The following is a 23,596-nucleotide window of genomic DNA, read 5'->3' on the forward strand; positions in this document are numbered from 1 at the left end:
CAATTTCCCTCCTGGGATAAATAAAGTTCTATCCTATCGTATCGTGAGAGTCTAGGACAAGAGGGCAGATCCTCAGAATAAAAGGATGTATCTTTAGAAAGGAAATGAGGAGGAATTTCTTTAATTCTTTAGAGGGTGATGAATCTAGGAATACACTGCTACACACGGCTGTGGAGGTCAAGTCAATGCATATTTTTAAGGCAGAGATTGACATTCTTGATTAGTACGGGTATCAGGGGTTACGGGGAGAAGGCAGGAGAATGGGGTTGAGAGGGAACGATAGATCAGCCATGATTGAATGGCGAGTAAACTTGATGGGCCGAATGGCCTAATTCTGCTCCTGGAACCTATAAACTTAGAAAGAGTTGTCTTACATTAAAAAGTTGAGCAGGTTGGACATTTACTCATTGAAGTTTAGGAAAATGAGAGATTATTTAATGTAGGTGGAATACAGACGGTGTCTTATCAATAGCCCAAAGCAGCTCCTCATTACATAAAGCACAAAGTGCTGGAGTATCTCAACAGGTCAGGCAGCATCTCTGGAGGACATGGATAGGTGACGTTTTTGGTTGGCACCCTTCTTCAGACTGATTGTCGTGTAGGGAGGGGAGGTGGGGGGTGGGGGGTGGGGGAAGCAGGAAGATTTAAAAATCTTCTTTTCCCCTTCCCTTCCACCTATATCCACCTATTCTGGCGTCACATTTCACGCCCCTTCTATCCTTCTCTCACTACCTTTTGTCTTTTCATCTCTGGCCTTTGTCTAACCATCTGCACATCAACAACTCCCCCCACCCCCCCCCCCCCCCCCCCCCCCTCCCTCCCCCACCCTTCACCTGTATCCACCTATCACTTGCCTGGCTTTGTCTTGTCCCCACTTCTCCATGTCCTCCAGATATGCTGCTTGAGCTGCTGAGTTACTCCCACCTCGGTCCATCTATATACTAAAACTCTCGTTTGTTTATTTGTTTGTTCCTGAACTACAGCCAAAACGGTACACGACACCGCGGCAATTTTAGGACCACCTTACTCACCGTCGTCCCTTTGGTGCTAATGGAAGAAGTTTCATTGAAATTGGTCTTATTTTTTTTAAGTTATTCACATTTTAAAGTTTAAATCTATCTGCTAGGGAGGGAGGGGGAGAGGGAGGGGGAAGGAGGGAGGGGGGAAGGAGGGAGGGGGGAAGGAGGGAGGGGGGAGAGAGGGGGGAAGGAGGGAGGGAGGGAATGTGGGAGTGAGTGAGGGAGGGAGGGAGGGAGGGAGGGAGGGAGGGAGGGAGGGAGGGAGGGAGGGAGGGAGGGAGGGAGGGAGGGAGGGAGGGAGGGAGGGAGGGAGGGAAGACGGAGGGGGATTGAGGGGATGGAGTGGGAGAGAAGGAAGGGGAGGGGGAAGGGAGAGAGGGAAGGGGATGAGGGGGGATAAGGGGGGTTGGAGTGGGGGGAGGGGAAGGGGAAGGGGGGTTGGAGGGAAGGGGGGGTGGGGTGGAGGGAGGGGTGGAGGGAGAGGGTGGAGAGAGAGGGGATGGGGAAAGGGGAGGAGAGAGGGAAGGGGAGGGGGAGGGGGAGAGCGGAGCAGGGGAGGAGAGGGTGCTGTACCAATGCAGGAGAGGTTTGGGCCCAACGGGACCACTTGGTCTAGTATACCTCTAAACCTGTCCTGTCCATGTACCTGTCCAAATGTCTCCTAAATGTTATGACAGTCCCTGCCTCAACCACCTCCTCCAGCAGCTCGTTCCATACACCCACCACCCTTTGTGTAAAAAAGTTAGCCCGCAGGTTTCTATTAAATCTTCCCCCCCCCCCCCCTCACCCCTCACCTTCAACCTATGTTCTCTGGCTCTTGATTCCCTTGCTCTGGGCAAAAGACTTTGTGCATTAATGACTCTGAGCACTCAATGCGACTGAAGAAGGGTCTTGACTCGAAACGTCACCCATTCCTTCTCTCCTGAGATGCTACCTGACCTGCTGAGTTACTCCAGCATTTTGTGAATAAATACCTTCGATTTGTACCAGCATCTGCAGTTATTTTCTTATAGGAACATAAGTTAAATACATATACTTAAATGGTGCTGCATTTATACCAATACAGTATGATTAAATACAGTGTGTCGGAAGAAAAAACTACAGATGCTGGTTTACACCAAAGATAGACACAAAATGCTGGAGTAACTCAGTGGGGCAAACAGCATATCTGCAGAGAAGGAATGGGTATTTTTTAATGTTAGGGCTGCTGCAGAATGAGCAGAGGGCTGTACGTTCAAAGGGGGAGAGGTTAGAGTCATAGGGGGAGTGGTAAAGTTAAGACGGTCAGTCTGAAGAAGGGTCTCAACCCGAGACTTCACCCATTCCTTCTGCCTGAGATGCTGCCTGTCCCGCTGAGTTACTCCAGCATTTTGTGTTTAAACCAGCATTGCATTTCCTTCCTACACAATCAATGCATCACGTCAGAAAATCCTTTCCAACATAAAATCCTCATTTAAACTAATAGAAAAGGTTCTTTGATATATACAGCTTGTGCAAGAATCAAGGAAAATAGTGTTCTTATCTTCAGGTTCATAACAATTATCAAAATAAGTCAGTTCTCAGTTTCACAGAAAGGCTGCAGCGCAGAAGGCCATTCTACCCTTTGACTATATACTAACTCTATGCAAGAAATGTCCCAGCTATTCCCAGTCCACTGCTCACACCTGCATTTTATTTTCCTAATGAGTAGGACTGAGATGAGGAAAAAAAATTTCACCCAGAGAGTTGTGAATCTGTGGAATTCTCTGCCACAAAAGGCAGTGGAGGCCAATTCATTGGATGTTTTCAATAGAGAGTTAGATTTAGCTCTTAGGGCTAACGGAATCAAGGGATATGGGGAAAAAGCAGGAGCGGGGTACTGATTTTGGATGATCAGCCGTGATCATATTGAATGGCGGTGCTGGCTCAAAGGGCCCAATGGCCGACTCCTGTACCAATTTTCTATGTTTATCCAGTTCCATTTCTGGGCAGATCACCACTTGAAACATTACATTTATGGCTGAAACAGTCTTAAGTGTAGCACGTATAAAAATATTTATAATAAATATAATGAAATATATAATATAATGAAATATGTAACATAATAAAATATATAACATAATAAAAAAATATATAACATTATAAAATATATATCATCATAAAATATATACTATAATACATTTGTAATGAATTAAGCATAACTATGATATTAAATGGCATTAACAGGATGATTGCAGTTTTTGGGGTTAATTCAGTGGTGCTTGAATATAGTCAATTGATTGCAGACCATCACACAAGTTAACTTTTCCATGGACTCCATCTACACTTGACGCTGCCTCTGCAAGGCCAGCAGCATAATCAAGAACGAGTCGCACCATGGCCACTCCCTCTTCTCCCATCAGCCAAAAGGTATAGAAGTGTGAAAACGCACACCTCCAGGTTCAGGGATAGTTTCTTCCCAGCTGTTATCAGGCAACTGAACCATCCCACCAACAACCAGAGAGCAGTTCTGCTATCTACATCGTTGGACATTGGACTGTCTTTGTTCGGACTTTACTAGCTTTATCTTGCACTCAACGTTATCCTCGTTATTCCCAATATCACGTATCTGTACACTGTGTAGCAAGGAACTGCAGATGCTGGTTTAAACCGAAGATAGACACAAAAAGCTGGAGTAACTCAGCGGGACAGGTAGCATCTCTGGGAGAAGGATTGGGTGACGTTTCGGGTCGAGACCCTTCTTCAGACTGCAAACTGTATGACTTTCAGACTGTACACTGTGGACAGCTCGATTGCAATCATGTATTGTCTTTCCGCTGACTGGTTAGCACGCAACAAAAGCTTTTCACTGTACCTCGGTACACGTGACAATAAACTGAACTCAAACTCAAGTATTGAACATGGAGGATGCGGAGGGTGAGAAGGGTAGGGAGGGGGATAGAAACATGGAAACAAAAACATAGAAAATAGGTGCAGGAGGAGGCCATTCGGCACTTTGAGCCAGCAACGCTATTCATTGTGATCATGGCTGATCATCCACAATCAGTAATCCGTGCCTGCCTTCTCCCCATATACCTTGATTCCACTAGCCCCTAGAGCTCTATCTAACTCTCTCTTAAACCCTACCAGTGATTTGGCCTCCACTGCCCACTGTGGCAGAGAATTCCACAAATTCACAACTCTCTGGGTGAAAAAGTTCCTTCTCACCTCAGTTTTAAATGCCCCCCCCCTTTATTCTAAGACTGTGCCCCCTGGTTCTGGACTCCCCCAACATTGGGAACATCTTTCCTGCATCTAGCTTGTCCAGTCCTTTTATAATTTTATACGTCTCTGTAAGATCCCCTCTCACCCTTCTAAACTCCAGTGAATACAAGCCTAGTCTTTTCAATCTTTCCTTGTGTGACAGTCCCGCCATCCCAGGGATCAATCTCGTGAACCTACACTGCACTGCCTCAATTACAAGGATGTCCTTCCTCAAATTAGGATTGCCCTGAATTGGAATGGAATGGAATACTTTATAGATGGGCGAGAAATGAAAGCTGACAAACTTATATACCTCATCTTCACTGTGCTTGATAATTGGCAAATAAAAGAACTGGCTGCCATGTTCCTTTGGCAAGATGGAATTCACTCCGGGTGCATGGGGTCCGGTGAGTTGTTCATTTGCACGAAGGTCGTCAGCTTAAACAAAAAGCAGAAAGGGCAATGAATGATCGATGACACTCACCTTCAAACTGCTGCTACAAACTCACATTTTCATCTTATAATTGATAATTGTATCATGTAATATTGTTTGTTCTTCTCCCAATACACCCCTAAACTACAGTAGAATTACCCCATTCATCCAAAATGGTCAAGTCCACCAAGATGTTCAAACCATTTTTCTTTAAAATCCAAAGAGGTCCATATTTACCAATGTTCTTTTGAACCGGTTAGAAATGTTGCGAACGACACCTTCTGAATTACTCAGCTATCATAGTGACCAATTTCACTGGTGGAAAAAGTTCCTTCTCACCTCAGTTTTAAATGGCTTCCCCATTATTCTTAGACTGTGGCCCCTGGTTCTGAACTCCCCCAACAATGGGAGCATTTTTCCTGCATCTACCTTGTCCAGCCCTTTTATAGTTTTGTACGTTTCTATAAGATCCCCTCTCATCCTTCTAAACTCCAGTGAATACAAAGGTAGGTGGAAAGTACTCAGTTACGCCTAAGCCCCAATACATAGGACTTTGTTGTTTACAATAGACAATAGACAATAGACAATAGGTGCAGGAGTAGGCCATTCAGCCCTTCGAGCCAGCACCGCCATTCAATGCGATCATGGCTGATCACTCTCAATCAGTACCCCGATCCTGCCTTCTCCCCATACCCCCTCACTCCGCTATCCTTAAGAGCTCTATCCAGCTCTCTCTTGAAAGCATCCAACGAACTGGCCTCCACTGCCTTCTGAGGCAGAGAATTCCACACCTTCACCACTCTCTGACTGAAAAAGTTCTTCCTCATCTCCGTTCTAAATGGCCTACCCCTTATCCTTAAACTGTGGCCCCTTGTTCTGGACTCCTCCAACATTGGGAACATGCCTGCCTCTAATGTGTCCAATCCCCTAATTATCTTATATGTTTCAATAAGATCCCCCCTCATCCTTCTAAATTCCAGTGTATACAAGCCCTATCGCTCCAGCCTTTCAACATACGACAGTCCCGCCATTCCGGGAATTAACCTAGTGAACCTACGCTGCACGCCCTCCATAGCAAGAATATCCTTCCTCAAATTTGGAGACCAAAATTGCACACAGTACTCCAGGTGCGGTCTCACCAGGGCCCGGTACAACTGTAGAAGGACCTCTTTGCTCCTATACTCAACTCCTCTTGTTATGAAGGCCAACATTCCATTGGCTTTCTTCACCGCCTGCTGTACCTCCATGCTTCCTTTCATTGACTGATGCACTAGGACACCCAGATCTCGTTGCACTCCCCCTCCTCCTAACTTGACACCATTCAGATAATAATCTGCCTTTCTATTCAGGCAACCAAATCATCCTACCACAACTAGAGAACAGTGCTGAACTACTATCTACCTTAATGGTGACCTTTGGACTATCCTTGATCGGACTTTTCTGGCTTTACCTTGCACTAAACGTTATTCCCTTGTCATGTATCTGTACACTGTAAATGGCTCGATTGTAATCGTGGATTGTCTTTCCGCCAACTGGTTAGCACGCAACAGAAGCTTTTCACTGTACCTCGGTGCACGTGACAATAGACTGAACTGAGAACCTATTTGTGGGCTGCTGAAACGTTTTTTGATTTTCTTTTAGATTAGCGGTCTACTTTTGCGTTATCAGTTTTCTCTTCATTTTGATTTACCCTCTGATCTGTTTTTCACATTTGGCTTAATTCCCACTTTAGCAATCTACCACAGATCGTCCTTTTCAGCTTCAAGTCACTCTATACCTCTTATGTCAACCATCATTTTTGGCCTCCTCAACTTTCACACCAGTGGAAACGTGGCAGGGCTGTACCCAAATCTATTTTCATAACCTCATAAATGATAGGAGCAGAATTAGGCAATTCGGCCCATCGAGTCTACTCTATCATACAATTGTGGCTGATCTATCTTTCCCTTTCAACCCCATTCTCCCGCCTTCTCCCTGTAACCTTTGACACCCTTTCTTATCAGGGGTGACCGCGCTTTTGCGGTTGCAGCTCCTAAACTGTGGAACAGCATCCCTCTCCCCATCAGAACTGCCCCCTCCATCGACTCCTTTAAGTCCAGGCTCAAAACCTATTTCTACTCCCTAGCGTTTGAGGCCCATTGAGGAGGCGCTGTGAACTGTTTTGTATGTGCTGATATGTTTGTGTGCTACTGTATGTTTCATTTTTTCCTTAGTACCTAAACAGATGTACAGCACTTTGGTCAACGTGGGTTGTTTTTAAATGTGCTATACAAATAAAATTGACTTGACTTGACTTGACTTATCGAGAACCTGTCAATCTCTGCTTTAAAAATACCCAATGACTTTCACAGATTCACCACCCTCTGGCTAAAGAAATTCCTCTTCATCTCCTTTCTGGATATACATACTTTAACTCTGAGGCTGTGACATCTGGTCCTAGTGGAAACATCGTCTCCACATCCACTCTGCCTTTCACTGTTTGGTAGATTTCAATGAGATCCCCCTATGTCCTTCTAAACTCCATCAAGTACAAGCCAAGAGCTGTCAAACACTTATCATCCGTTGACTCAGCGCTCATCATGCGTAACCCATCCTCTCCGAAGGCTGCCAATTGTTCAATTAGAGATTTATCTATCTTATATTCCAATTTAGCCTGGTCCGATCCATTCATAACCAACTAAAACGGTGTTCTTTCCAAATAAGTTAAATCCATGAGGATTTCCTTAATTTTATATTGAGCCTGTGACAAAAATAAATAGTAATTACTCACCATTTAAATCAAGGAAGAGCACTGGGATATGAGCTTCCATCCCGGGAGGCGATATCCTGAAAAATACACTTACTCAGAGTAAAAAGGAAAATACAGATAACGCCATAACTTCTACTTAACTTCTAGTTATGTAACTCAAGGATTGGACAGGTTTGGAGGGATATGGACCAAACGCAGCCAGGTGGGACTAGTGTAGCTGGGACATTGTGGGCAAGTTGGGCCGAAGGGCCTGTTTCCACACTGTATCACTCTATGACTAAAGGGAAACGTTTATTCTTCCCAAAAGGAATGGTCAATCATTCTCAACTGCGTTCACATATTTGCAAAGCTACAATAAACCACTTCCAAAATAAAGCTAGCTTAACATCATATGGTCTCAAATCTCTCCATTAAATGGTCAGATCTCATCCCAAAATCTAGTTGACGTAAACATTTAAAGTTATTCATAAGGTCATAAGTGATAGGAGTAATAATCAGGCCTTTCGGCCCATCAAGTCTATTTCGCCATTCAATCGCGGCTGATCTATCTCTCCCTCCTAATCTGATTTTCCTGCCTTCTCCCCATAACCTCTGACACCTGTACTAATCAAAAATCTAAGGTAGACACAAAATGCTGGAGTAACTCAGCGGGACAGGCAGCATCTCTGGAGAGAAGGAATGGGTGACTTTTCAGGTCAGGACCCTTCTTCAGACAAACAAAAATCTATCTATCTCTGCCTTAAAAATATCCACTGACTTGGCCAACACAGCCTTCTCTGGCAAAGAATTCCACAGATTCACTGCAGACCCTCTGCATGACAGAATTCCTCCTCACCCCCTTCCTAAAAGAATGTTCTTTTATTCTGAGGCTATGACCTCCGGTTCTAGACTCTCCCACTAGTGGAAAGATCCTCTCCACATCCATTCTATCCAGGCCTTTCACTGTTCTGTACGTTTCAATGAGGTCCTCGTGGTTTATTCTGAGTGAAACTTAAAATGTAACATTTTGAAAACTCATTGATCACTACTCTGTTGCCTCAGGAATTTTCAAATGGTCTAGTACTCCAATGCTGATAACCTACACAAGACATACATCAGAAAATTGTTCTCCACTCCAATTCATTGGTGAAGTCAGGAAATGAGTTGTGTTCTAATTAGACTGGTTAGCACGCAATAAAAGCTTTTCACTGTTCCTTCTAGAAATATCCTTTTGCTTCACTTCCATCAAATGGAGAATTTCAAATACAAATTTATATTGACACCAAATATTGCCAATGTACAAGTCATGAGACTGAGATGTTGTGATAAACACCGAGAATGCCAAATCAATGGAAGAGGACTTCAAAATCAGCCAAGTTCTTCACAAATTATGAAGTAAATTTGACAGTACTGGTGTTGCCTACTAAGGGATCTGGAGATGTACTTGTTAATCAGCGATGTTTAAGAACAGTTGTGGAGCAGATCACAGTGAACTTTCATGTTGCTCACTTGCTCACAGGAGATGAGGAAGAATTTATTTTGTCAGAGGGCGTTGAGTCTGTGGAATTCATTGCCACAGAAGGCTGGGAAGGCCAATAGATATTTTTAAGGCAGAGATAGATAGATTCTGGATTGGTACAGGTGTCAGCGGTTATGGGGAGAAGGCAGGAGAATGCGGCTGACAGGGAAGGATAGATCAGCCATGATTGAATGGTGGAGTAGACTCGATGGACCGAAAATGGCCTAATTCTGCTCCTAGAATTTATGAACGGGTGAATGCATTATAGTATAATGAGATTTTAATGCAAAATTTGATGAGGCGAGTGGATCAAAACATCTGAAAACAATTGGTCGTAGTTAATTATATTCAGTATAGAACACACAGCAAAGAGCAGTATAGGACAACAACAATCAATGCCCTAACATCAAGGTCCATGCCAACCATGATGCCAGGTCAAACTAATTTCCTCTGACTGTACATGATCCATAATCCCTCCATCCCCTGTATAACCACGTGCCTATCTCAAAGCCTCTGAAATGCCAATATTGTATCTGCCTCCACCATAAGTCATTCCAAGTCCCCCCCCCCCCTACCTCCGTGTAAAACAACCTGTCCTACACATCAATTGTAAACTGTCCTAAGTGTGTGGAATAGTGCGAGTGTACAGGGTGATCGCTGGTCGGCACGGAGGGCCGATGGGCTTGTTTCCACACTGTAACTCTAAAGTCGAAAAAATAAGTCTAAATCTCCTTTACATTTTGCCCCTCTCACCTTAAAAGGTTGAAAATCTAAATTTTGCACAGAGGTTGGTTGGGAAAAGATCGAGCCGGTTTAAAAAAAAACTGACTAAACTAACTAGAAAAGGAATTTTCTGTATGAAGAGTTATAAATACCTACAAAACAAGTGGTAAGGTGAGGGAGGAATGATTTAATAAGAATCCGAAGGGTAACATTTCCACGCTGAGGGTGGTGGGTGTATGGAACGAGCTGCCAGAGGAGGTAGTTGAGGCAGGTAGTATTGCAATGTTTAAGAAACATTTAGACAGGTACATGGATAGGACAGGTTTGGAGGGATCTGGGCCAAACGCAAGTAGTTGGGTCGAGTGCAGCTGGGACATGTTAGCCGGTGTGGGCACGTTGGGCCGAAGGGCCTGTTTCCACGCTGTAAGACTCAATAAGTGAAGATAGACACACAATGCTGGGGCGGCACGGTGGCGCAGCGGTAGAATTGCTGCCTTACAGCGAATGCAGCGCTAGAGACCCGGGTTCGATCCCGACTACGGTGCAGTCTGTACGGGAGTTTGTACGTTCTCCCCGTGACCTGCGTGGGTTTTCTCCGAGATCTTCGGTTTCCTCCCACACTCCAAAGACGTACAGGTTTGTAGGTTAATTGGCTTGGTAAATGTAAAAAAAATTGTCCCTAGTGGGTGTGGGATAGTGTTAATGTGCGGGGATCGCTGGTCTGCGCGGACCCGGTGGGCCGAAGGGCCTGTTTCCGCACTGTATCTCTAAACTAAACTAAACTGGAGTAACTGACAAGACAGCATGTCCGGAGAGAAGGAATGGGTGACGTTTCTGGTCGAGACCCTTCTACAGACTTGAGGCAGGAATTGTACTGACCAGTCCGCTGGAGCTCCTGGGATTCCACTGCTTGGGGCAGGAACAAGAACAGCGTTTCTCTCCTCAGTGAGGCCGACCCACTGCTCCACCAGCCTGGCTTCCCTCTCCACATCATCTTCCGTTTTTTCTTCGTGGCGAAGCAGAAATTCAAAAGTCAACCATGTTTGTTTTTTATAAAATAGTGTAGTTCTACAAAATTCTGTCTACCCTTGAAGTGGTAGTGTAGCAACTGCTACTTCCATAACACATGGGGCATCTGTGTCGGTTCAGTTCAGTTTATTATACGAAAATAACTGCAGATGCTGGTACAAATCGAAAGTATTTATTCACAAAATGCTGGAGTAACTCAGCAGGTTAGGCAGCATCTCAGGAAAGAAAGAATGGGTGACGTTTCGGGTCGAGAAGGGTCTGAAGAAGGGTCTCGACCCGAAACGTCACCCATTCCTTCTCTCCTGAGATGCTGCCTGACCTGCTGAGTTACTCCAGCATTTTGTGAATAAATACCTTCAGTTCAGTTTATTGTTCAGTTTAGTTTATTGTCACGGTGTACCGAGTGTACAGTGAAAAGCTTTTATTGCGTGCGGAATAAACAGTCAGCGGAAAGACAATACATGATTACAAAGGTAGACACAAATTGCTGGAGTAACTCAGCGGGTCAGGCAGCATCATGGGAGAGAAGGATTGGGTGACGTTTTGGGTCTTCTGAAGAAGGGTCTCGACCCGAAACGTCACCCATTCCTTCTCTCACGAGACGCTGCCTGACCCGCTGAGTTACTCCAGCATTTTGTGTCTACCTTCGATTTAAACCAGCATCTGTAGTTTTTTTTCCTATACATCATGATTACAATCCAGCCATTTGCAGAGTCTAAATACATGATAAAGGATAACATTTAGTTGACAAGGGAAAAAAAACAAGGGGGTTACAAACTGTATACTATGATTGCAATCATGTATAGTCTTTGAAATTCTCTACTACAAAGAGCGATGGGTGTGCAAAGTCCAGAAAAGTTGGGATAAATAGTTATTTTTTGATCGGAAGGGAATTAAACTGAGTCGGCAGGTGGAGTTACAGCCACCTGAGAGCAGTTTCGATCAGCCTGCTCACTCTTGTTCCCATTTCCGATGCTCACATCTACCTCATTGGTGATCTTCGAACTATCTTTTACTGGATTTTACCCTGTATTAAACCTTATTCACTTTAGATGGACACAAAATGCTGGAGTCACTCAGCGGGACAGGCAGCATCTCTGGATAGAAGGAATAGACAATAGACAATAGGTGCAGGAGAAGGCCATTCGGCCCTTCGAGCCAGCACCACCATTCAATGTGATCATGGCTGATCATTCTCAATCAGTACCCCATTCCTGCCTTCTCCCCATACCCCCTGACTCCGCTATCCTTAAGAGCTCTATCTAGCTCTCTCTTGAATGCATTCAGAGAATTGGCCTCCACTGCCTTCTGAGGCAGAGAATTCCAGAGAATGGATGACGTTTCGGGTCAAGACCCTTCTTCAGACTGAGAGTCAGGGGGAGAGGGAAACAAGAGACATGGAAGGTGTGAAAACGAGAGATCAAAGGGGACGATGCTCATGGAAAATGTAGAATGGATCATTGTTAGCTAGGGAAGGTGACAACAAGGCACACAAAGTAACATTTAATCAGGAGGACAGTCAAACTAGTCGGAGTTGTAGGAAGTGGGAGGGATGGAGAGAGGGAAAGCAAGGGTTACTTGAAGTTAGAAAAGTCAATGTTCATACCGCTGGGGTGTAAGCTGCCCAAGCGAAATATGAGGTGCTGTTCCTCCAATTTGCGCTGGGCCTCACTCTGACAGTGGAAGAGGCCCAGGACAGAACGGTCAGTGTGGGAATGGGAGAGGGAGTTAAAGTGCTTAGCAACCGGGAGATCAGGTCGGTTTAGGCGGACTGAGCGGAGGTGTTCAGCAAAACGATCGCCGATCCAGCGCTTGGTCTCACCGATATATAGAAGTCCACACCTGGAACAGCGAATATAGTCAATGAGGTTGGAGGAGGTGCTAGTGAACATCCTGTATCTGTACACTGTGGACAGTGTACAATGTGATTGTAATCACGTATATACGTGCATTCAAGAGAGAGCTTAATAGAGCTCTTAAGGATAGCGGAGTCAGGGGGTATGGGGAGAAGGCAGGAACGGGGTACTGATTGAGAATGATCAGCCATGATCACATTGAATGGTGGTGCTGGCTCGAAGGGCCAAATGGCCTCCTCCTGCACCTATTGTCTATTGTCTATACTCTTTTTGCTGACTGGATAGCACGCAACGATAAAGCTTTGTACTTTTTACCTCGGTACAATTGACAATAATAATCAAAACCAAAGCTAAACTAAATATTACTGACTGAAGTAAACATACCTTGCTTGTTGATTATTTTCTGAATTTGCTCATCAAGATATTCTCGACGCTTCATCAATGCATCAGACCATCTCTCACGCACCTCATTCAAATCTTCCTCCTGAACAATTGCAAGGATTAAGATACAAGGCAAAGTTTACTCGTGTCCGTGTCTCTGAAGGGAACACTGTAAGGTGCATCAATTGTGGTGCCATTGAACAGTTTTACAACACGTTACATGAAGCTCATGGCCTTATTTGCAACAACCCATTTTTGGCTGTACTGTCTAGGAAAGACTTTCTCTCCCACAGTACTGGATGGACATTCCAGGGAAACACATCCCAATTTACATTCATTGAAGATACTCTGCTGGTTTTCATTCATGTTTCTCAGTCTATAAATACCCAATGACTTGGCCTCCACAGTCGTCTGTGGCAATGAATTCCACAGATTCACCACCCTCTGACTAAAGAAATTCCTCCTCATCACCTTTCTGAAGGTATGTCCAATTGGCCTAGAGACCCTCCCACCAGTGGAAACATGCTCTCTACATCTACCCAATGCAGGCCTTTCACTGTTCGGTAAGTTTCAAAGACGTTCCCCCCTCATCCTTCTCTCCTTGGGTGGTGCAGCAGTGGAGTTGCTGCCTTACAACGCCAGAGACTCGGCTTTGATCCTGACTACAGGTGTTGTCTACATGGAGTTTGTACGTTCTCCCTGTGACCACCTAGGTTTTCTCTGGGTGCTTCAGTTTCCTCCCACACTCCAAAGATGTGCAGGTTTGTTGGTTAATTGGTAAAACTGTAAATTGTCCCTAGTGTGTAGGATCTAATTTCTAATCTTTGATCTCAAATCTGAAAGATGCGCAGTTGGGTACTGAAGCTGAGAACTTCCTGGGCTCTGTGGTTGTTCCAACCAAGCCATCAGTGGAATAACCCGCTGTACGCGATCAAGCATAACCTTTTGAAATTAACTTGCAAAAGATTGAAGCAGTAATTGTTGTAAAACTGTACAGTGGCATTGCATTATTACAAATATTTGCAGTTGAGCCTTCAGTTCACCAACATAAATTATTACAAAAGCTTCACCCGAGGTTTACCAGTTTTTGCAACGGTTAAGAAATGGATGAGTGTCGTCACGTGAAAGTTTGTTTGCTTTCAAATACCCCATGCGGTGGTTTCATGCATTCATGCTTTGGCACGGACCTTAAGGTATCAGCAGTTTAATGCTCATTATTGTTGCAAGTAGCAAAGAGGAAGAAGCCCTTTCAAAATGTTAGTAAATGCAGGAATCGAAATACCATCTGTCGTAACTTGATTTACCATTTTTCAAGTGCAATTAGATTCATGCAATGTTCTAAAGGAATTCAAAGAGATCTTTTTTTTTTGTGAACATGATCAACAAAAATAAAATTTATATTTACATCCTGTCATGTCACAAATAATTTTGTTTTTTTTCAACCATCACAAATAATATGAAGCCATTCCTTTAACTATACATCACAAAATTCATCATGATAATACACATGTGCCGGGCCATTATTAAGGGAGATGCACTCTTTTGTCAATTAAATGAGTATGTGTCGCCAATTGCTGTGATTTTCATACCGTGGCACAGCTGGAAAAGTTTATTTTTTTCACACCAATGGTTTGTATATTCCCCTAAAGTAGTATTTCGAACCCTGCTTTTTTGTACATATAGGTAAAATGGAGATGGATCAAAATCTTTTCATTCCTCGATTTGTCTTCAACAAAAAAATTATAAATCTTCTTAATGTTACCTCAAACAAATATAAAATGGAATGATGCCTATTAACGCAGACAAAAACGAATTCATGTGTGCAATCATTCCTGTACAACCTAATTCACCTTTTAGAGCATGTCCCTTTGATTAGGAAGAATATCAAATTTTATGGCTGAAATAATTAAGCTAGATTCTCTTTACGTAGCTTCACGTAATTGAAATGCTGACCAGCCACTGGAACCAAACTCTTAGATTTAACGGACCAACTGGGAACGTTATACACTGAGACCTATTTATGATATGTTCGTTAATAGACTAATTTCCATAGAAGAAAGCCCTTCTTGTTTCCAATTTTATTTCTCCCAATTACAGTTTTTATTATTTGGTTGAGTAAATCTAACTTTTAAGTTGTGTTCAAAGCTACTTCATCGATGTTATATCCAAGGTAGAACATAAGAGATCAAAAATTGTATCTGTCATTAATGCAAATCTGCATTCATAATCAATTCTGAATTGAAGCTTGCATATTGATAAAGTCTTGGTGTCAAGTTAGGAGAAGGGGACGTACAACGAGATCTGGGTGTCCTAGTGCATCAGTCACTGAAAGGAAGCATGCAGGTACAGCAGGCAGTGAAGAAAGCCAATGGAATGTTGGCCTTCATAACAAGAGGAGTTGAGTATAGGAGCAAAGAGGTCCTTCTGCAGTGTACAGGGCCCTAGTGAGACCGCACCTGGAGCACTGTGTGCAGTTTTGGTCTCCAAATTTGAGGAAGGATATTCTTGCTATTGAGGGCGTAGGTTTACTAGGTTAATTCCCGGAATGGCGGGACTGTCATATGTTGAAAGACTGGAGCGACTAGGCTTGTCTACACTGGAATTTAGAAGGATAAAAAGAGATCTTATCGAAACGTATAAGATTATTAAGGGGTTGGACACGTTAGAGGCAGGAAACATGTTCCCAATGTTGGGGGAGTCCAGAACAAGGGGCCACAGTTTAAGAATAAGGGGTAGGCCATTTAGAACTGAGATGAGGAAAAACTTTTTCAGTCAGAGAGTTGTGAATCTGTGGAATTCTCTGCCTCAGAGGGCAGTGGAGGCCAATTCTCTGAATGCATTCAAGTGAGAGCTAGATAGAGCTCTTAAGGATAGCGGAGTCAGGGGGTATGGGGAGAAGGCAGGAATGGGGTACTGATTGAGAATGATCAGCCATGATCACATTGAATGGCGGTGCTGGCTCGAAGGGCCGAATGGCCTCCCCCTGCACCTATTGTCTATTGTCTAATGCAAGGGTTACAGGGCCCAGTATCATTGGACATGCAACGTTAAAACATTTGCTAATTAATTTGGATAAAGACTTACTGAATGTCACAATATGGACATTGTTACTTCAAGGCAATTTTCTTTTGATTATATGAGAATTGTTTTAAGGAACTGGCCTCTTTCTAAAATTTAAGCCCTGCCGTATATATTACATGTCACTTATGCCGTTGAGTATAATATTGACCAGTGATGGGAATGAATCTGCTTCCTATGGGACAAAATGTCTGTTCATGTACAGCACTGAGACATTGATGAAGATCTCATGGACATTTTCTGTCGGGGTGACACGGTGGCGCAGTGGTAGAGTTGCTGCCTCACAGCGCCAGAGACCTGGGTTCGGTTCTGACATGGGGTGCTTGCCTGTACGGAGTTTGTACATTTTTCCTATGACCGTGTAGGTTTTCTCTGAGATCTTTGGTTTCCTCCCACACTCCAAAGACGTACAGGTTTGGAGGTTAATTTGCTTGGTATAAATGTAAAATTGACCCTCCCGTGTGTAGGGTGGTGTTGATGTACGGGGATTGCTGGTCGGTGCAGACTCGGTGGGCCGAAGGGACTGCTTCCACTCTGTGTCTCTCAACTAAACTAAACTAAATTATCTCAACAAGATAACAGTTGCTCCATGTTTCTATTCCAGCGACAAGGGAAATAAATCTGACAAACCCTTTCCAGATCGTAATCCATTGTTCATTGTCTTTGGAATCAGATGCTCACTGTTCTATTGCCCAGGGTGGTTTGTTTGTGGGACTGGTTAACATTGATAAGTATCACTTTTTTTGGTTTTGTTGTGGCTCTGGTGCTCATTGGTCTCAAGAAAATGATCACAACAAACAACTACTTCACAGTGACCAAATCACCTCAAGGGTCTGTTTCATTTTAGTCGAGGGCAGGGAAAGGTTTTGAAGGATATAGGCCAAACCCGGGCAGGTGGGACTAGTGTCGATGCGGCATCTTGGCCGGTGTGGGCAAAAGGTCCGTTTCCATGCTCATAAGTTCATAAGTTAGCTAGATAGAGCTCTTAAGGATAACAGAGTCAGGGGGTATGGGGAGAAGGCAGGAACGGGGTACTGATTGAGAATGATCAGCCATGATCACATTGAATGGCGGTGCTGGCTCAAAGGGCCGAATGGCCTACTCCTGCACCTACTGTCTATTAAGTTCTAGGAGCAGAATTGGGCCATTCGGCCCATCAAGTCAATTCCATCATTCAAATCAACACTGATCTATCTTTCCCTCTCAACCTCTGAGGGGGTTTTCCCCCTTTCGATGCTGGATGACCCTATGAGAATAAAGACCCTTGACCCAATGAGAATAAAGACCCTTCGAAATGTGAATCACTGTCAAGAAACGAAAATAAAAAGGGAATGGAAGTTTTAATATCGTTTGTGTTATAATATAGGGGTAAAGGCAAGTGATACATTAATGTGGCACTGATCCCCAATAATCCTGAGACTGAAGAAGGGTCTCGACCCGAAACGTTACCCATTCCCTCTCTCCTAGATGCTGCCTGACCTGCTGAGTTACTCCAGCATTTTGTGATACGTTCGATTTGTTCAAGCATCTACAGTTATTTTCCTACCCAATAATCCTGATGCTTGCCATGATCATTCCTATGACTGATCTGAAGGAATAATCTGACTGCAAGTTCCCTCCAATTGTTAGCACCGCTCTTTGGATTCCAGCAACTCTCTGACTTTAACAAATAACACGAGAACTGGAAGGATTCAGTTCCTTGATCCAAAAAGGTTTACCATGATCAGAATTAGAAAGAAAGATTCAACCTTCTTGCCTATTTACTATCAGCATTCAATGGAAAAGCAAAATATTATATACTGTATATCTGTCTTCTAAAATGAAATCATATTCTGCATACATGGATTAGAAAGAAAGATTCAATCTTCCTGCCTATTTATTATCAGCATTCAATGGAAAAGCAAAAGATTATCTACTGTATGTATATCTGTTTTCTAAAATGAAATCATATTCTGCATATACGGATTAGAAAGGAAGATTTAACCGTTTTGCCTATTAGCTTTCAAGCAAAATATGATATATATATTCTAAAATCAAACGAAATTCTGCATACACAAGTTTACAAGTCTAGTTAAAATCCTGATCAATTCTTCAAAGTGGGTTGCACATTAAGTGCTTGTTTTTCACATGCTCACGAGTAACCCGAGACCTACTCCAGCTTTTTGTGTCTATCTTAACCTTGGACCTGACTGAACTAATGGTCTCCGGGGCAAAAATAAGCCACTTGTCCATTCATCTCTGAAATATGACAAATGTTGAAGTGGAAGATGCTTTGCTTAATGATCTGATGGAGAGATGAATTCTACCATGCCGCTTTCCAAAAGATGCCACGTAGAACAATGACACGGGGGGAGGTGGGACGGGGGGGGGGTGGGGGGGACTTCAATACCTGACAAGGCTGTCAAACAGTCTGGGAGGAAAACAACAAAATGTTGTCAAGAGCTTCAAGCGGGGCTCTAAATTACCGAAGAAGTGACCTCACAGGCGAACTGGCTGCAAGAAAGCACAGCACACATTTCTTGTATTTGCGATCCCCGTCAAGGTGGAAAATGGAATTTTAACCCAATGTCAGACACAATTCTGCATGGACCTCCCCGTGCCAACTTAGAATCCCATGCATTTACCTCCTCCTTCTGCGGTCAATATCGTTTGTAGTTAGTCACCCTCCACAAAGATAATTGCCACATTGCATGTATCAACCTTGCAAATTAACATTTCTGATTCGAATAACAAAATAATAATCTGATTTTAAATAGCTTTAAACGAAAAGAAAAAAAAAGTGATAATGTTAATCTGAGCATGATTAGGAGAAACGTTAATTCCCAATGCTATGGAACATTTATCTTGGACAATTACAGCTGGACATTAAAACATGAATGGTTTAGAAAGTGCACACGATACATGTTAAAGCCCAATATTTCCATCTCCATTGCCTAAGATGCGAGTCAGTTGCTGGCGGGTGCTTCATGCCACAAAGCTTAGCGTAGCAACAATACCTGATAACTATCCATATCCTCCTCCTCCTCTTTCTGGTAGGAGAAAATAAACTTAGTAAAGACACCTTCATGGAAACATTTCCAAAACACCACATTATCACTTCACGTTTCACATGACTTGGCACAAGTCACACATCTTTTCGGTTTTAATCAAAATTATGCACACGTCAAAAAAGAACAAACAAAATTGACACTTGTCCTGGCAAAACATTAATTGAATGGTAGTAATTTGACACGTAAAATCTGGATAGCTTGTAAACAAATTAATGGAAACGCTTTTCAATTAGGGATTAAGGCGTGTTACATTCTGTTATAACAGAAACAGCATTCGTTATTCCTGTAACGTAAAACTGTCAAGTCAGTTTTGCGGCCTGCTTTGATTGAGAATCTTAAATGCCAGACATGGAGCAGAAGCTAAAGTGCCTGCAACCATCAAACTAAAAGGTAAACTCCAATACCCCAAGAGTTTTCCGTTAACTGTTACCCAAAACTAGTATAATTTGCACTTCTATTACTGAGCTATAATGGAACCAGCTCTGCTATTGGAATCAACTCTCCAAATTTCTTCCCAGCTGTTATCAGGCAACTGAACCAATAGACAATAGACAATAGACAATAGGTGCAGGAGGAGGCCATTCGGCACTTCGAGCCAGCACCGCCATTCAATGTGATCATGGCTGATCATTCTCAATCAGTACCCCGTTCCTGCCTTCTCCCCATACATCCTGACTCCGCTATCCTTAAGAGCTCTATCTAGCTCTCTCTTGAATGCATTCAGAGAATTGGCCTCCACTGCCTTCTGAGGCAGAGAATTCCACAGATTCACAACTCTCTGACTGAAAAAGTTTTTCCTCATCTCCGTTCTAAATGGCCTACCCTTTATTCTTAAACTGTTCTGGTCTCCCCCAACATTGGGAACATTCTGTTATAACAGAAACAGCAATCCTACCATCCTACCAGCAATTAGAGAGCAGCCCTGAACTACTATCTACCTCATTGGAGACCCTCGGACTATCCGTATCTTTGATCGGACTTTATTGGCATTATCTTGCACTAAACATCATTCACGTTATTCCCTTTACAATGCATCTGTACACTGTGGACGGCTAGATTGCAATCATGTATTGTCTTTCCGTTGACTGGTTAGCACGCAACAAATGCTTTTCACTGCACCTTGGCACTCGTGACAATAAACTAAACTCAAACTCAAACTAAAACCCCATACCCCAAGAGTTTTCATTTAATTATTACCCAAAACTGGTATATTTTGCACTTCCATTGGGAGTTATAATGAAATTAACTCAGCAAATAGGACTCCACCAGCAAACTGTTTATTCAAACATGGGCCAGATATTTATTGGAATATTCAACATGATGCCAAACATAATGCCATATTAAACTCAGCTCATCTGCCTGTATATCTGTATATCTGATTTTATATGCTTCTACCAAATCTCCCCCTCAACCTCCGACGTTCCCTTTATTTTAAGCGAGTCCCTTACCTGGTAACTATCCAATGGTCTCTGTAGTTTGGTGGATCTGGCAGAAATGCAACCTATGGAGACAGACAAAATAGCCTCCACCATCAGCGGTAATGTCCCTGAGTGCTGGACTGGTTTAACGATGACCTCAATCCTACGAGATTGACCCTGATCAAAAACACACACATACCTCAAGATAACTGAGCACAACATTGTAATAAAAGTATAACTTGAAATCTTACCATCGGAATCAAAACCACAAAACTCTGCAGAGGTTTACAAAATAGAACTCTGATAATTCAATGTCATAAATAACTCATGTTTATACATAACATTTAATGTGGGGAAAAAACATTCCAGGACTAATACTTCACGAGATGCAATTAAACAAAAATGGATAACAATTATTTTTTGCAGGTACTTAGTTCCTTGAAAGTGGAGTCACAGGCAGGTAGGGTGGGTCAAAAAAGCTTTTTGGCCTTCATCAGTCAGAGTATTGAGTATAGACGTTGGGAGGTCAGATTGCAGTTATACAAGATGTTGGTGAGGCCACATTCAGAGTATTGTGCTAAGTTTTGGGCACCATGTTATAGGAAAGATGTTGTCAAGCTGGGCAGGGTGCAGAGCACATTTACGAAGATGTTGCCAGGACTCAAGGGCCTGAGCTACAGAGAGAGGTTTAGCAGGTTAGGATTCCATTCCTTGGAGTGCAGGTGGATAAGGGGGGTGATCTTATAGAGATGTACAAAATCATGAGAGGAAAAGGTCAGGCAAATGCACAGAGTTTGTTGCCCAGAGGAGAGGAATCAAGAACAAGAGGACATAGGTTTAAGGTGAAGAGGAAGGGATTTAAGAGGAATCTGAAGGATACCATTTTTGCACAAAGGGTGGTGGGTGTATGGATGATCTGCCAGAGGAGGTAGTTGAGGCTGGGACTATAGCAACATTTAAGAAGCAATTAGACAGGTACATGGATAGGATAGGTTTAGAGGGGCATGGGCCAAATGCAGGTAGGTGGGACTAGTGTAGATTGGACATGTTGGTCGGTGTAGGCCTGTTTCCACACTATATGACTCTATGACTCTAAATCTATTGATCATTATTATAAAATGTCTGTCATTGGTTTCAGCAACTTGCATTTAGAGTCATAGAGTCACAGAGAAACATGCCCTTCGGCCCACACCGGCCAACATGTCCCAGCCACAATAGTCCCACCTGCCCATGTTTGGCCCATATCCCTCCAAACCTGTCCCACCCATGTTCCTGTTTAACTGTTTCTTAAACGTTGAGATATTCCCTGTCTCAACTACCCAAACATGATCATTTCACATTTTGGAGTTTATAACGTTAACTTGCACAAAGTGCACAAATCCTCTCCTCAATTCGCAAAATTTTTACAAAGTCAAAGTACCTGTCTAATCTGGAAGACACCCCCAGTGTTGACATCTTTGGCTAGAGACAGCTCCACTGCTATGTATTCTCCCATTTCATTCAGCTCCTGCACTGAGATCGCCATCTCAATTCTCCGTGTCACCTCACTCCACCTGTTACAACAGAAAACCAATCACACGGGGTCGGAGATCCAAGTATTGCTGCATGGCCAACAAAATCTGACAAAACAGAGCTCTTGTCTATTGCAGTCTGAAGAAGAGTCCTGATCCGAAATATCAGAGACTTATGAAGGGTCAATGGTTAGTTTAAGGTAGACATAAAATGCTGGAGTAACTCAGCGGGCCAGGCAGCATCTCTGGTGAAAAACGAATGGGTGACGTTTCGGGTCGAGGCCATTTTTCAGACCTGTCTACCTTACCTGCTGAGTTACTCCAGCATTTTGTGTCTATCTTTGGTATGAACCAGCATCTGCAGTTCCTTTCTACATTCAAAGGTTAGTTTAGTTTAGTTTAGTTTGGTTTAGTTTATTATCACGTGTACCGAGGTACAGTGAAAAGCTTTTGTTGCGTCTTAACCAGTCAGCGGAAAGACAATACATAATTACAATCGAGCCATCCACATTGTACAGGTACATGATAAAGGGAATAACAGTTAGTGCAAGATAAAGTCCAGCAAATTCAATGTGAAGATAGTCCGTGGGTCTCCAATGTGGTAGACAGTAGCTCAGAACCTCCCTCTAGTTGTTGGTAGAATGATGGTTCAATGGTACTTTGTCATGTGTACTTAGGTACAGTGAAATTATTTTTCTCGGGTCCCAACTAGAAACGTCGCCTGTTCATTCCCTCCCCAGATACTGCTGGTCTGAAGAAGGGTCGCGATCCGAAATGTCACACATTCCTTCTCTCCAGAGATGCTGCCTGTCCCGCTGAGTTACTCCAGCATTTTGTGTCTATCTTAGGTTTAACCCATCTTCTGCAGTTCCTTCCCACACGTACTGCCAGACCTGCTGAGTTCCTCCAACATTTTGTGGTGTGCCCTTGCCTATTGCCTCCAGAGATGCTGCCTGACCCACTGAGTTACTGAGTTACTCCTTGTATCAATGACCTGGATCAACATCTCCAGCCTGATAGCAGTCGGATATTACACCGCCTCATTGTTTTTACCCTAAGCTCTGAATATCAGCAAAAACACAAAAAATGGATGCACTGAAACAGTACAAACCTCACTACAAATTGGTGAGATAGAACAAGATTGTTGTGACAGAGAAAAGGAAGAACAGTCTATACTGAAGGTAGTGAATGGGTGATTTTTAAAGCTGGTTTAGTGTGTTTTAGTTGGAAGGTGGATAGGTGGATGATCACAAACAATGAAAGGAACATTAAGCAAACTACATAAGGAACTTAGTAATTGAAGAATAGGTTGGTGTAGGGAGGAGAGATGATAAACAGCCATACAAAAATGGAAACACAAGTAGCTGCAAATTTACAAAATAAGAGACAAGGTGCTGGAGGAACTCAGCAGGTCAGGCAGCAATTCTGCAGAACATGGATAGACAATGTTTCAGGTCGGGACCCTTCTTCAGACTGATGGGTGAAAATTGTCCGTTGACCACACTGAAAATTCATTATCACCTACTTGGTGCAGACCAAATGAGCATCTCATGTGTTGAGTGACGCTCAATCAAACAGCATCAAGAGGAAAAGATTTAAACAGCTTGAAATGCAATTTATATATCTACA

At 43.2% G+C, this 23,596-nt stretch overlaps 1 protein-coding gene across 5 annotated transcripts in view; it reads right to left on the bottom strand.

The window, feature by feature from the left end:
• Nucleotides 1–23,596, bottom strand: part of kif13a (kinesin family member 13A) — a 269,942-nt gene that overhangs the window by 57,613 nt on the left and 188,733 nt on the right. For 4 of the 5 annotated variants that reach the window (XM_078414778.1, XM_078414761.1, XM_078414795.1 and 1 more), the window contains exons 24-30: nt 21,877–22,009; nt 20,487–20,633; nt 18,985–19,017; nt 12,914–13,013; nt 10,524–10,650; nt 7,445–7,500; nt 4,555–4,679 (exon numbers count right to left, since the gene is read on the bottom strand). In XM_078414778.1, coding sequence (XP_078270904.1) covers nt 4,555–4,679; nt 7,445–7,500; nt 10,524–10,650; nt 12,914–13,013; nt 18,985–19,017; nt 20,487–20,633; nt 21,877–22,009 — 721 coding nt within the window. The remainder of the gene's footprint in view (nt 1–4,554; nt 4,680–7,444; nt 7,501–10,523; nt 10,651–12,913; nt 13,014–18,984; nt 19,018–20,486; nt 20,634–21,876; nt 22,010–23,596) is intronic. The other variant, XM_078414771.1, reaches the window with a different exon arrangement.

This window comes from Rhinoraja longicauda, chromosome 2 (genome assembly GCF_053455715.1).
Source record: "Rhinoraja longicauda isolate Sanriku21f chromosome 2, sRhiLon1.1, whole genome shotgun sequence".
NCBI classification, from domain to species: domain Eukaryota; kingdom Metazoa; phylum Chordata; class Chondrichthyes; order Rajiformes; family Arhynchobatidae; genus Rhinoraja; species Rhinoraja longicauda.